Source organism: Fringilla coelebs, assembly GCF_963513975.1.
Source record: "Fringilla coelebs genome assembly, chromosome: 14".
Lineage (NCBI taxonomy): Eukaryota > Metazoa > Chordata > Aves > Passeriformes > Fringillidae > Fringilla > Fringilla coelebs.
Window position 1 is genome coordinate 12606757 of NC_140040.1, and position 15054 is coordinate 12621810.

The 15054-nt window shown below is 39.8% G+C and overlaps 1 protein-coding gene and 1 long non-coding RNA gene across 6 annotated transcripts in view; one reads left to right on the forward strand and one right to left on the reverse strand.

Annotated features, from left to right (window-relative positions):
• CNEP1R1 (CTD nuclear envelope phosphatase 1 regulatory subunit 1) overlaps positions 1-1752 on the reverse strand; it is a 6050-nt gene extending 4298 nt beyond the window's left edge. For 3 of the 4 annotated variants that reach the window (XR_014616510.1, XR_014616511.1, XM_084215448.1), the window contains exon 1: positions 1464-1740. Coding sequence is in view for 2 of the 4 variants with exons in the window: in XM_084215448.1 (XP_084071574.1) it covers positions 1464-1668 (205 nt within the window). In the remaining 2 variants the exon portion in view is untranslated. Of the gene's footprint in view, positions 1-1463 lie in introns of all 4 variants that reach the window. The other variant, XM_084215449.1, reaches the window with a different exon arrangement.
• Positions 1753-1863: 111 nt separating this feature from the next.
• On the forward strand, positions 1864-13954 carry LOC311159032. 2 transcript variants are annotated; one of them, XR_014616497.1, is made up of 4 exons: positions 1864-2041; positions 4636-4771; positions 13014-13148; positions 13755-13954. It is a non-coding gene; the product is annotated as an uncharacterized lncRNA (long non-coding RNA). The 2 variants fall into 2 exon arrangements; XR_014616498.1 differs by lacking the exon at positions 1864-2041 and adding an exon at positions 2567-2688.
• Positions 13955-15054: the final 1100 nt, after the last annotated feature.

Below are 15054 nucleotides of genomic sequence, written 5' to 3' on the forward strand. Positions count from 1 at the left end.
AACACTGCTCCAATGATCTTATTCCAATCATTATTTCTTAAAAATAGATCTTCCTTCGGATTGCCATCGTTCTCCCATGGTCGTTCCGCTGAAATTGCTGTTAAATCCATTTCAAGTTGATACTCCTAATTGTGTCCAAGGAGCTGATTCACTTTAAGTCCAGGTTAAATTTACACTTCCTTTCATTCAACAAGGTCAATATTTGATAACATTCCAGTTAAAGCTACAATTCTACCTGAAGTAAAGTTCTAATTAGGATCAACTTAACTTTCAGCTAATGTCTGTCAGCATCAATGTGGAACTTCAACTTTCAACTACTGCTATATTAGTGATCTCAACAAAGCAATTAAAGAATAAGCTGGGAAGAAAAAAATCTATTATGATCACTATGAAAACAGTTTCCTACACTGTGAATTTATTCCTAAGTGGTTTGCAGGTCAATTTATGGGGGAAGATTACAGTACCTTGAACAACTTTCAGCCACAGAACAGCTAACTAGTCTTAATTACTGCCAAGAACACTGAAGTTAATGACCTGTCCTCCACATCCCTTTTGGGGAAGTTAAACCACCGCCAGCAATTACAACTAATTAACTGTTCCCTGACTAGCACAAACCCCTCCAACTAGTCACTGAAGCGAGAGGGGGAACACAAGGCACCACACGAAAACCTGCTATTTGAGAAACAGCACCCAGAAGGCATAAAAACAGGCTATTGACAACAAAGCTCTCAAGAAAACATTCACATAATGCAGCCATCACTGAAACAAAATATGAAAAAAACTTTTTCAGAAAAAAAGAAAATGGAAGTTTAAACTTATTTGAACTATACACGTTCTAAAAACCTTCTCTGAGTTGATCCTTTTGGCAGCTGTGACTAGCAGGGCACACTCTGGGAACCCTCAGATTGCACAAGCATAGCAACAAAGCCCTGACAACGCCGGACTATCGGTTTCTGTCGACATTGCCTACTTCTGGTGCCAGCTATAAAACACCTGCTAATTCCAAAACACTGGTCCATTTTAAAAATCTCAACCAGTCTTTGGACACTGAAAACTCCTTTCAGGTTTTTAACATTCTGTAAGCTGTAACTTCAAAGAACTTGTAACCCAAACCACTAAGTGTTCTCAGACAAGAAGGGGCTACTTGAGGTCGCGTTCTTCAAATGCGAAAGGAGCGTCGGCTGAGTGTAACGCCTAGTGAGGCTCAAGAGCTGTAAGAAACGCGTCTCCCGCAAAAAGCCGTGAGCGGGCAAGGAGCTCCCACAGTACAAGAGGATTTTCCTCAGCTACAGCCGAGCAGCGGCACCGAAAGGGAACCGCGGGCACTCCCTCCTCCCAGGGCAGGCAGCAGCCCTCAGCACAGGCCCTCCCGCGGGCGCTGCTCTCCGGGCCGCCCGGGAAGCAGCACAGCCCGCCCCGAGCGCGGGACGCCGAGGAGGCCCCGGAACCCCGCCCTAGCTCGCCTGTCTGGGCCGAGGAGGAGCGCCGGGAGCGCGGTGCAGAGGGAGCCGAGGCCTCCCGCGGCCGCTTCGTCCCGCTCCGCAGGGACGGGGCAGCGCGCTCGGGCAGCCCGGGCGCGGTGCTGGCAGCTCCCGGCGCGCCGAAGAAGCAGCTCCGGGCTCTCTCCGAGCGGCCGCACTCACCCTCAGCCTGGTCCAGGGAGTTCATGGCGGGCGGGCGGGCGGAGCGGCGCGCACCGGGCGGAGCACCGAGCACGGGCCGTTCCCCGCGGCCCCGCGCACCGCCCCGCCGGCCCGGCCCCACAACAACGCCCCGCGCTACTCGCCCGCCGCGCCGCCCGCAGCAAGCGCGCCTCGCATTGGCTACCGGCAGGGAAGGGGCGCGGCTCGGCCGGCTCGGGGATGTTGTCGAGCAGCTGTGTTGAACTTTATTTATTAAACAGCAGCATCGCGGTTTTTTTTCCTTTTCTGCGCCTACTAACATCCTCACAATACTTGAGACGGCTGTTCAATATACGGGTCTCGGCAGAAAATAAAAGCTAGAAAAGAAGATACAGTATTCTTCCTTCAAGACAGCACAGGTCAACCTCTACACTTGTTCATTCGGGGGCTTTTCTACACCCTCCCACTCGCAGCCACCCGCTCCGGCATGGCCAGGCTGCTCGCCCAGGCGCTTGCGAGAGCCACTGCAGTGCCCAGATTTAAAGGCTGCTTTTGAAAACAGGTCCAGCAAGACTGACCTGGGTCCCCTCAGTAGGGCCAGGCAAAGCTGTTGCAAGCTACAGGCATGAGCAGTAGGCTGAAAATCCTACCCGGGCAATTCAATTCATCAGGGTTTCTGTGCAGGAGGATGGCACTGGGGCACGAAGACCATCTCTCTCTGGGTACAGGCCTGTATCTGTGTCAGAAGGGCTGTGAGGTGCTTCCACAGATCACCCCTCACCCCGTCCCTTGGGCTTACTGCCGCAGGAGCGGTGTGGCCCCAGAGGGACGGCCTTTCTGACAGGGACAGCAGCAGCGGAGGTGGCCCTGCTGTGCTGCCAGCCCAGGCCCGGCTGTGCTCCTGCGGTAGCAATCGCGTATTGGATGGCAACAGCCGAAATAATGGTCAGCCAAAAGCAGCGCTGAAAGGTTGGGTTTCTTTGCCCGTTGTCCCATGTGACATTGCAGGGATCAGCCATCATGATCCCGCAGCCCTGCCTGCTGCTAGCCCAGCTGGGCCACAGAGGTAACTGAACTGGTCTGTTTGCTAAATGACAGCTTTCTGAGTTACTGAGTGACTCGATTAGTAAGCTCTCCTGGGACCTGGGCTCTCTGCACTGCCATCTGTTTTCAGCTAACTGGTACTGGAGCCTGGATTGTATTCTGTAGTCCAGTAAGAATTTTGTGTTGCTTAAAGCTGAGGCACTGCAGTGCTCTCGAGGTTGGGATGTGGTCTAATTTCTCTCCTCTTTTTTCTTAAAAGCAACCTAGAAAATCATGAAAATATGATTTATAGCAATTTTGCTTTCATTGGTTTAAGCATAATTACAAGAAATTGTGTATTCTAGAAATTCATACATTACTTTTGCTTTGGTGATGTCTCACTGACTGTAAATGATGGCCTATTACTTTCTGAAGAGTGTTTGAGTCCAGCCTATTACAGTTTTGCCTAGTTAGTTTATACCAATTTTGCCAGTGTAAAAACCAGAAGAAACACGGTACTGGTGGTAGTTGGAATTATGTCTTCCATGTGGAAAGGCAGAGCACCTCAGTGGTGCTTTTTCTGACTGTTGACAAAAACTGTAGCAGATATTAGCACTGGAGTTTCCCTGAATCAAAGACTGGAGTATGGGAAGGAGATGTTTTCTTCCTTTCTACAACTGTACTCTTGCAGTTTGTAGAACCTTAAATTAATCAGACCCCAGGAAACTAGATGCTGCTCTGAAAAAGTGAGTTCTCTGCATAGCCCTTGGAGATTTCCAGCACCCCAAAAGGATCAGAAAGCTGTTATTTGCATTAAGCTATTTATATTTATGTGAGCTTGCTGATGTGCAGATCTCCTCTCGTCTTTTACATTGCTCCAGCTATTAGGTTTATATCTGACCAGATGCAGATATCATAAAGCTGTTTTTTATTCAAACTTTAATGATTTGTAACACTTAGAGCCTGAACCTACATCAGGGAAAAAATTCTAAGATCTATAACCCTTAATATACCTTAATAAATTAGAATTCCTTTACTGTTTCTAATGTAAAACTTCTTGGATTGTTAAAAATGTTTTGGGGTTTTTTTTCCCCCAAGTAGCTTTTACTGCCTACTGTACAACTCTGTTGACTAGCCAAGATAAATGAGGCAAGGCAATGTAACTGTCATCGCACTACAGCTATGACTTATATAAACTGTTTCTTAGGGTTAGTGCATCTGTTAGTAACCCTTGATATCTTTTTCTGCCAACACCTGTGAAGCCTGAAAATGAACAGCCTAAGCAAAAGGGCTGGGTGTACACTTGGATTGCTTCACAAGGCAGAGGTGGTTGGAAGAACCATGCTTTGTCAGTTTCGAGTGCTGTCTCAAGTATCTCTTCTGGAGGTGCAAGGAATGCATCTTTCTGAGTTTAGCATCTTTGGTATCTGATTCTCACAGCTGTACTTGGAGCATAATGTGAGAGCATCTGTTGGCAGCATCTGCTATCAGAGATAATTAGGATGGGTCACTTGTTTCTTAGTTTGCTTTTCCAGCCATCTGCATTTTTTAGTCTACATATCCTTTCTCATAATCATTTTCGTCTGAACAATCCCTCCCTCTTGAGGCAACATGTTACTTCAGAGATTCTGTGGTAATGTTTCAGACTGTCACATATTCAGTCTTTTTTGCATTTACTAAACCTGTATTTTTATAAATCTGTTTGCTGTAGTAAGTTTGAAGAGTATAATCCTAACTTGCATTTAGTGATATAATGATAGTGCTTACATGCTTTACATTCCTTTTTTGAGTAGATTTTGGAAGCTTAAAGCTTAAATCTTATCAAGAGACTGTCCTTTTTTTCTTCATTCTATCTCATTTTGCCTTTTACTTATCTGCAGTACTGCTGGGGTTTTTCTGTAAGAGGATCCATACTTGTGACTTCTTGCTTTAGACAACAAAAAAAAATCTGATAAGAAAATTCCATAATTTTTTTTTTTTTTTGTATCAGGCCTATAGAAAATATTTTGAAGTTTATCCTGGAAGATGAGCTTCATCAAATAGATGCATATTCTGTAGAAGAGAAAAGGCCTTTTGTTAGACATCTGAATGAAGTCCAGAGGATCATCTCTACACAATGTAACAATGTAAGTATAGTGTAGAAATATGGATTTTTTGTGTGTGTGGCTTGATGAAATAGAAGATTTGTTTTCACTTCTTAGAAGTGTAATATGAAACTTGTTCTACCACATTGAACGTGATAAGTTGTGTCTTGAGGTGCTATAAATGGTTTGAATTTTGGTAGACTGTAAAGCTAATTTGTGTTTCTCTGCTCTTTTTCTGCAACTGGAATGACATTTTTTATCATTTGAGGTACCTACAGCAGGTGTGGTAAAATTTCACCGTCATATTCCATCTAACATTTCAGAAGGCAGGCTTCTTTTATTCAGGATAGCTTAATCTCTTATTTAGCTTATTGCTCTTCTTTACAGAGCTGTAACACTAGAGGCACATCAGTTTCTGAGCAAGAAATTAAATCCAGCAATCCAATAAGAATCTGCATTTCTGCTGCTTCAATAATTTGCTATTTGTGAATGAGGCTGTGATAGTTCTTATGGAATATGTCTGAACTCATAGTGCTGAACTGGCTCTGCATTTACTTACTGTGCTGAATTGGCTTTTACTCAGAAATTAGGCCCAGCCACCCCCAACCCCTCTGATAACTGAGGACCAGCTGGAATGCAAGGGAATTTATTTTCTGCCAAATTTGCTTACACTTAGTACAAGAAATTCCCTCATCAACTTCTTGTTCACTTTTTTGCCACTTTTTAAAAATAGGATATGGATTCTTGCTCAGTCTTGAACCATATGTATTCAGCTTTTCCACTTTCTAGTCCTTCCCATTTAATTCCCCAGTAGAGTCTTCTCAGCCTCTTAATCCCCATGTTCTCCTACACATTGTATTTGGTTTTCTAAAAGCTGTCAGGGAACAGATGTATTCACCTGATTTTGCCTTGTTTTCAAGGCTGCTTTACTCCTTCAAATGTCACTCCTGGTATCATAATAGAGTGACAACATTGTCTTCTTTGACTGACTCTCAGGTTGAAAGTTAGATATTTAGAACAAGGACATTTTTTTTGAAATTGTAGTTTTATGCCAAAAACATTAGAACACAACAAGGCTCATAGGAAAACCAAACTGTTTGTTACTAACAATGCAGAGAAGCCAAGACTGGAAGCTGGATTTGTTTCATTTCTTTTGGAGGTAGTGGTGTGGAATCTGTGCAGTGGGCAGGCAAACCTTGAGAGGTGATGGGCCCACTGTTTCTGTGTGCCTGGTCATTGCATGTGGGTATGTTCTGATCTCCCTCCCTGGCTGGCAGCTGCCATCTCTGAGTGGGGTGGCCCTGAGGTGTTCTCACCAGCTGTGACGGGTGCAGAGCAGAGTGGGACAGGTTGTGCTGCTGAAACAGCTGTATTCCTGTGGCAGCTTCTGAGAGCTGGCATCTCTTCACTTGTTTGAACTGCTCTGCTCACAGCCTGCTTTGTGCCAGACACAGGAGTAGGAGGTTTGTTGGCTTTTGAAATGATGAGCCATGTACACTGCTGGCTTGCCAGGATATGCTGTATTTCTTGTTGTTTCCAGCCATCACTTTGGGCATTTGTTTGTTCAGCTTGAGATCCTATTCACAGCAGCTGCTGTGAGGGTTGTTTGCATTCAGTTGTCTGCTTGTCCTGTAGGGTTAAAGTTGATACTACTTTTGCATAACAAGGATTCCTTCCAGCCTAATAAGTGCTTCTTACGAAAAACAAACAACCACAAGAACACAAATCTGATTATAGCTTTTTGCTCACATAGCTCCACCCTCTACCTGCTTCCAGAATGGCATATCCTGAAATACCATGGCAAGCTCTCTGTTAAGTAAACTTATCTTGCTTTTCTCTCTGTAGTATTGCAGCTATACCAGAGAAGTGGGAGATAATTTCTCCTGAGGTTTTTGGTTAATCATCTTCTGAGGAAAAGCACTGTTTCTAGATAAATACAGAATTTAAATGGATTCTTTTTATTTAATTATTTGTACTCAGGCTATCAGTACCTTTAAAAAACAAAATCCATTGTTAACGCCCTTATAACTGGCAATCCTGAACCCGCTTTCCTGTTGCTTCAATAAACTGTACTATTTATGAACCTGTAATCATGGCAGTTCTCATTGAACTCAACCAGACTTGTAGTGCTGAAATTATTCTAATCAGAAAGGTCAAGCCTGGTCACACCCAGCTCCTCTGATCTCTGAGGGCCAGCTGGAATGCAAAGGGGGTGTTTATTCTGCTAAATTCCTATTCCCTTAATGCAGAAATCACTTCTAGCTGCTGATGCTTAATGAAGGCACTTGCTGCTGTACACTCTTCAGTACCTCTTTACTGAAGGGAAAAATGGATGTAGCAAAAGCTTTAGAAGCATCTTGTGTAAGCAGAAAGTTTGGATTAAAATGTCCCACTGTGGCTGCAAATTTTTGCTATGACTGTTGTGATGTCCGTGTACTTAAGGTTTTATTTAAGCACTGTCAAGAGGAGCTGACTGAGTTGCTCTGTGTTACGAGGCATTCAGTAATTTAGGCAAACCTAAAGAAGGAAATGTGACCTTTTCACATCTCCCTAGAGTTTGTTAATGAAGAGTGGTGAAGGAAAAATAGTACATCACTTCTACTTGATAGGGCACTCTTTACAAAACAAATGTAGTGTGAAAATCTATTAAATATGCTTATTTTATCTGTTTAACACTTTGGATTTATCTTTTATCTGTTTAACACTTTGGATTTATCTTTTAAAAGTCTTTTCTGGTTACATATACCTAAACTCATATTCTTACCTCTTCTAGTAGAAATCTTTACAAAATGCACTATACCTTTAAATCAATGTGAGAGAAACTTCAGCAAATAACTATATTTAATAGTGTTTAATCATGATAGTAGCTTATGCAAGTAGTGATGTAGATTATTATGCAAATATTGCCTGAATAGAACTGTATAAATATGCTTGTACTTTTGGCCTTTGGTATGCTGTGTGTAGATTTTGCAGATCTCAAAAAAACTGGAAGGTGGCTTCTGTTGGAGATAGGCAAGCAAGCTCATTTCTGATGACCCCTATGCTGGTGTAGGTCTGTTGTGGGTATTTTTTCAACATGGCTTTGAAAGTATTTAGGAAAGATGTTCTGTAACACAGGTGAAAAATGTTCCTAGTTAGTCTCTAATGTCTGGCTATACTCTGGTGGCTTTTCCTAGTTGCACTGCCTTCCCTTGGAGTGAAATCAGCATCAAAATGGAAGACAATTCAGGAGAGAATCCTACAAAAGTAATGTTCTGTGGGTTGGAATAGATGAATGGGCTGCTCTCAGTAGAATAATTCTGAGAAGTTTGCAGCCCAGTTTAACCAGCCACGTTCTTAGCATTTTTTACATGTCTAAGAAATATACTCAGGGGAAATGAAAAGTGGGGGTGGAAACCCCTTGCTTTAAGGAACTGTTTTTATCATTTTTATCAGCATTGTTAAGCAGTAAAGTAGTGAAACTTGGTGACATTCTAGTACAGTTTTGCAGTCTGTGCTGCTCCTTAATTGATTTTCCAGTTAGTTGCAGATGACTACACCAGCGATGATTGTAGAGAGAAGCAATTTTACTAACAGATGCAGAAAGAATCAGACACCTTCTGACTGTCATTGCTGCCACCAGCAAGAAGGAAAAGTAGGTTTCTATTAAAGGGTTTGGCTAATTCTGTTGCAGAGATGGTAATTACATAGGTAGGTGTAACCCAGTTCAGAAATGTGACCCTGTAGATATTGTAGATAATGTTTGAAGATCATGCCTATTTAATGTTTCTGGATCACCTTAAAACTTCTAGTTAGTTTTAAATTTTCATATGTATCTAGGCAGTATCTTTTGCAATATATAATTCCCTTCCTCTTCACTGACTTCCAAATTTGATATATCTCTTTCTGATAGTGATATGACTGGAACTACACCAGAGATTCTCTCTTCTGGTTCATGGACTGGTGTACATGTGTAGTAGTACATAATCTCTTCAAATGAGAGTTAGAAATTCTCTGCTACAATCACAGTTTAGTGATCTATTGAAATGTTTAGGCACAGGAATCCAGATAGAACTACAGCTGCTTCAGCTGGGTTGGTTAATGTGTCTGAAATGCAAAGATCATGTGGGATGATTGGAGCAGGCTGTAAATGGACTTAATTTTTTTTTTAAATAATTAAATAGCAAAGCTGAGAAATTGATTTGTTTTCAGTTGTTTTAAACCAAATATGTGACTTTATTATGTATATGACACACTTTTAGAACTGCTTAAAAAAGTAGGTGTATTCCAATATAAAAAAGTTCGTTCTTCCTTGACTATCTACTGTTCCACTCATTATTTCAGGATCAGTGTGAACAAACATTTTTGTTGGTGAAGCAAATGGAATTTGTGACTTTCATCTCTTTACATTGCTAAGAAATGTAATCTTCCAAGTTAAATGACTAAAATCAAGATATAAGTAAAATTCTTAAAGGTTAACATTCAGCATCAATGCTCAGAACATATGAATTGCTAGTCTTAATTTTGAGCTATCTTTGGTATTTTTGCAAAAACCAGGCTACTAACAAAATTATAATAATGTTAATGTAATAGTTCATAATAGACAATATTCTTTGCAGCTGAATATTTCTCAGTATGCAAGGATGATGAAATAAAATCAGATTATAAATATAAATTTTAATAGTTTTTCACTCTAGCACTAAAATGTGATCAAGCAGGAATCGTTAACTAAAAATCTTCCTCTGATGTATCTTACAGCTTCCTACTGTAACAAATACTTTCTTTTCTGCATAGCTTAAAAGAGAGATCACAGATACCTCTCTTTTTTTGTAGAAGGTGTTTCTGATCAAAGAACACATTGTTCTGTGGGTTTCTCACAGCTCAGCATTGGACTTGGTACTTGTGGCTTCTGGTACATATAAGATGGCAACAGCACAGCAATGGGAAACAGACTTTTAGTTTGATATAACCAACTTCTCTTCAGGGGATTTTTCTGGAATTATAGGCAATCACTTACAGGAACCTCAACATGAGGTGAAAATAACATACCTCACATAAGTCAGATCTCACACCTGCACTCCAAGTTAAATGACTGTTTTGTATTCTTGAACAGCTCAACATAGCGTTTTCCACTTGCCCTGTAATCAGACTTCATTATTCTATCTAGAGAAAGTTTAGGTTGTTTGAGAGATGTCGCTTAAAATATTCTCCATTCAGAACGGCAGTTTAAATTTCTTTCAATGCGTTTAAATTTTAAACACAGATTCATTGCACTTCTGGGTAACAGAATTTGACCTAGTTAAAATGAGACAGCTTTGAAATAGTTCACTGAATTAATTTCTAATAATGCATAATACATGTAGTGATTCAATGTCTGTCCTGGATTGCTGCTTACATGGCATAAAATGCACTTAATAGATTCGCATATAATAATTCAATGATAGGAAGTTATATAGTAATTGCCTAATTATTATTTCAGTTTCTTGTGTTGATTCTATGTTACTAAATAAAAATGCTTTTTAAGATTTATCTCTATTTGTTTCAGAACTTCTTATTGTAAATTTACAAATTTCACATATTTCTGTGTATCTGGAGCACAGTAACAAAAATGCAAATTTTCCTGGAGCAAAAGTAACTGTCCTGTTCTTCAGTTAAAAATATTCTGAAATTAGGAAAAAAATCTGTACAAATCCTATTATTTTGGGCGTAGATGTTTGTGAAAGACTTTGTGTGAAACTGGGAAATCTATCTTGTTCATGATCTAAAGTTAAAACTGGCCAATAATGATTTGGCAGGAGGAAGGAGAACTTACAGCTTTTCATTTATATTTCAAATTGAGTTCATATACTGGTTCTAAATCAAAACTAACCTCTGCAGCTACAGGAGGGCTGGGTCAATACTGAGCTCTAAACATCTCACTCTGATATATTGCACAGACTCAACAGCTGTATTTTTTCTATCTGTCTGGAGAAGTGCAAAGTCGTGAAAACACCAGTTTGATAAAGCCATCTCTCTGTTCTCTGTAGCACATCATAATGTGCCTGTGCAGGATGCACTGGCTCTCATAGTCAAAGCTCTTGGGAACAGATCTGCTGAGTGTAGCAGCTGATCTGGTAGGTGACTGCCCAGCAAGGGAGCTGTGAGATGTGCAGTGTGCCTCTGGACATGAGACTTATTTCTATTGCAAGCAGGAAAATACTTGGATTGGTTGGAGTTGAACCCAGTAAGTGACCCTGCAATTACCAGATAATTGAAGATATTCATTTTTTTCCCTCTGAAATACAACTTTGAGCAACTTAAAAATTTGATTTAAGCTTGCTTATACATAAGAAATAATCTGTAAATAAATGACAAGCACTAGAGATAAAAAGTTTGTGTATAAAATGCTGGCATGTCTATTATTGGGCATGTGCACCCTGCAGTATGTGCAGATATTCTTCACAAAATTAGACATGTTCTAAGAAAATATACACATGTCCCTAAGGAGAATTGCTCTCTCACAGGTTACGGTTGCAAAGTGTTTGATCATCTGCTAATGCTGTTGAGGATTTAAGTTGTAATAGCACTGTACACAGAAATGCATTTAAGTTAGTGATATCCATCAAAATAAAATGCAACTCTTTGTTTGACAAGAGTTAGACTTGGAATGTTGGTGTCATTTTGTGTGTAGAATTACTCTACAGAAAATTCTTTGATGCCTTTGTGGTAAGAGGATTGTGAGATTCTCATAGGCTTCTACTTGTGCTCCTAGTTTCTTTTGAAGAGTTGCTCGCCATTTCTGTTTATTTAGACTCAGACTTATTGGACAAACTCATCCTTCACCTGAAGATGAAGACAATCTCATGAGGATGTAAGGCCATGGACAGGCACTGCCATCCACACCTTGAACACACCTTCGCCTCCTCTGCTGCCAAGCAGTATTGCTGTCTTAAGCTAGTCATCCTTTCCTAAGGTTAAACCTTGACTTGAGTGAAAGGCTGTCAGGGGCTCTTCTTCCAGCACTCTTTCAGCTTCGTATTTCAAAGTAATTCATTCTCTTTCTGTGACTGACTTGATCCCTTGCCACAGTACATTTATTCATAGGAGTAGAACAAAACATAGTAGATACTACATGAACTGCAATCAAGTAGATGGGTGAGATGTGGAAAAATGTGAACTTGCAAATATTTGGCAGTGATCAAATAATAGTTGAAAGAGTGGAACGCAGCCATGCTATTTTCAGAGCAAATTTTATGTGAAAGAATTGGAGAGTAGGGGAGTATACTATTCTTTATCTAAAAATGAATTCGTTCTAATGTTATAAAAGCATAAGAACATAAAACTCATCTTTCATGTCCTTAGTCTGAAATCAGATTCAGCTACTGTCCTTGCATCTGTTTGAAGTTGGTATGGGTTGAGGTGAACACCTGGCTATTTTAGAATGCTTTTTTTCCTCCCCTGTTGTGAACTTTTCCCATTCCACAAAGCTTTCTTTTTTAGTTACCAAGTTGGTTGCAATTCTTTTGAGTTACTGAAGCTCATGGGGAAACCAGAAGGGCAGCAGAAACGGTGAGGGCGGTTCAGGTTTTAAACATGAATATTCTTGGATACATAGGATTAGCGTATAGTGTTTTGTTGTAAATTAAATACTGCTTTAATGATTGAAAATTATGGGGAAGTCAGCAAAAAAATATTGTGACATCTGCTTAATTGGATTCTTTTATTAAATGCTGGTGTAAAAAGAAACTACATGTACACTCTTGACAGCTATTGATCTGCTGAGTCTGATTCCTTGGATGAATACCAGGTACAAACTCTATCAAAACTAGTGACCTACATTATGGTCATGGATTAAATCCTTTCTTAGAACCACCTCAGATAACATCTGTTTGTCATGAAATGAAATCTGGCTTTAATTTTTCATACCAATTGCACTTCATTTGTCAGTTTGTTTTAACTTGTGTGCAGGTTAACATTAATATCAGAGAGTTTGACTTTGTAGTGTGCTCATGCTATGATTAGTAACACTGCAGGTCAGTGTGCTCTGTTGTTAATACCTATGGGACTGGTAGCTCAGTGCCTGTACATCTTTTAAAGTAGGACACTGAATGAGAGAGGGCAAGGCGTTTGTAGCTCTTGGGCTGTGGTGCCACAGCTTTGGCTGCACATTCCTATATCTGCTTTCAGTTACCTGTTTTTAGGCATTGCTTAAGCCTGGTGGTTTTAGACCTTCACAGTTAAAGGAGTGTCCTGTACAAACAAAGGTGGATTTTACTGTTTGTTTTAAAGCAGTTGACAACAAAACACAAAAACTATTTCCAAACAGGACTCTCAGATGCAAATGAAAATCCTCGACCTCTTCTTTTAGCATCTGTTAAAAGGTTTGGACTTCTGGGATGTTCTTGACATCAACCTGCAAAATGGCCACAGCTTGGAGAGACACCTGCCCTTTTACCACCAGGTGAGTGACAAAGCCCTGTAGCTGTTTGGTTTAATAATTGTAAATCATTTCTGCTTAGAACCTGATGCCGACAACTACACATCTATTCTAGCTTGAGAACTTAAATAATTTAAATAATTATTTAAAGGAATTTTCATTTAAATAATGAAAACAGCAGCCATGTCAGCCTGAAAAGTACTGTTTCTATATTGAAAAAATTCCTTCCCTTCCACCTTCCCTCCCTCCCTTCCTCCCTTCCCTACCCCTTATTAAAAAATTCACCACCATGTGTTTATGCTAGAAGGGACTAAATAACCAGTTTTTCATTCCAAAATAAAACTTTGTGAGTTTTTGTGGTCCCTCTGACTTCTGTCATTCCTATCCAGCCATGGGCATCTGTGCAACTGCCTGATTCTTTCCCTTTCAGTGTGGGACACCACAAAGACATGGAACACACAAAAGTGTATATCAAATCATTAGGTTTGAAAATACAATAAAATGAAACATTAAGGTGGCAATTAACCTTTCACTGATGAAAGAGAGGATTGATTTTTAAATGTAAGCATGGGGGATGACTAAATACAGAAACTACAGCTGCCTTACAGTATTTGTTGTATTTTGTCACAGCCATTTGTGTTAAACCAGTGCAGCACCAACAGGGAGCTTCAGCTAAGAAGACACTGACAGCACTGAGAATATGGCATCCTGTAACCACCATCACACGCTCTGTCACCTGTGAGAAATGAAAAATTTAAAAAGGCTTTTCCTTTAAAACAAATGCTCATGAATGTCACTGCTGCACCTTTGTGACTTTAAATTCAAGTTGTAAACACTCACAGAATAAAGTTCTGTGTTTTACACAGTTTCCATCAGTTTCAGCCTATGTTTGAACTTCTTCAGACTATTCAGTTTCAAATGGGCAGGTCTCATCACGCCTGGCTTTCTCTGCATGTTGGGTAGGATGGAATTTCTCTTAATTCATGGAAAGTCCCTCAGTCATTTCAGCATTTTAACTTAGAGAGATGAAGGTGAAGACTCTGACCAAGAATTGTTGGTATGAATTGCTGGTCTGTTAACTGACAGTTTGAAACAGTTTTATAGCAGTCTCTTGAATGTTGAATTTGCTTGCAATTGGATATTTTTAATTTTCAACTGCTTTAACTTCTATTATAAGTTGAAATTATAACAGTGGGAAAATTAAAGAAAAAAATTGAAATAATTATAATTAGAAAAGCAGTGAAGTAAAATAGTGTGAGGAACCGCCTTAATTTGTAGTTACATGCATATCAATCAAATATCAGATTTAAACATTTTTAACATTCATTCCATGAAAATACCAAGTATACTTGGACTTAATACATGTAAAATAAATGGCAGATGCTCTGCCAAAACATTTAATATTAAGTTTAAAATATGGCTTATAGATTGAACATAAACAAACGTGCCAGAAATGCTGTTCTTGAAATTTCATGTGCATTTTTCCAACTTATGAGAGAGACAACTGTTCTCACACAGAAAACAGTTTAGAAGTAGGTGAAGTATATGTCTAGTTACAGAAAGTAACTTTTGTAATGCATTAAATACATCATTATCTGCAACCATAATAGGCACAGTACCTTTGTAGAAATTAGTGAAATTTTAAAATTATTGCCATGTCTTTAAAAATGTGAAGTAGCTTTTGCTTTATATTTCTGGTGTGACAGCTGTTTTTTGTAATAGTAGGAGAAAATTTCCACTGGTAGTGAACAGCAAAGAATATGACTAGTATGTGTTCTTGTGGGTATATCAGAGTAATGAAATAGTTTTGTTCTTTTTGCAAGACAGATTGTCTGATGTCATCATAGTGCATTGTGTAGTGCAGCGCTTCACTGTCTAGAAGGTGACTACACAGTAACTTCAGTATTATGTTTTTCTGATAGTGCCTGCT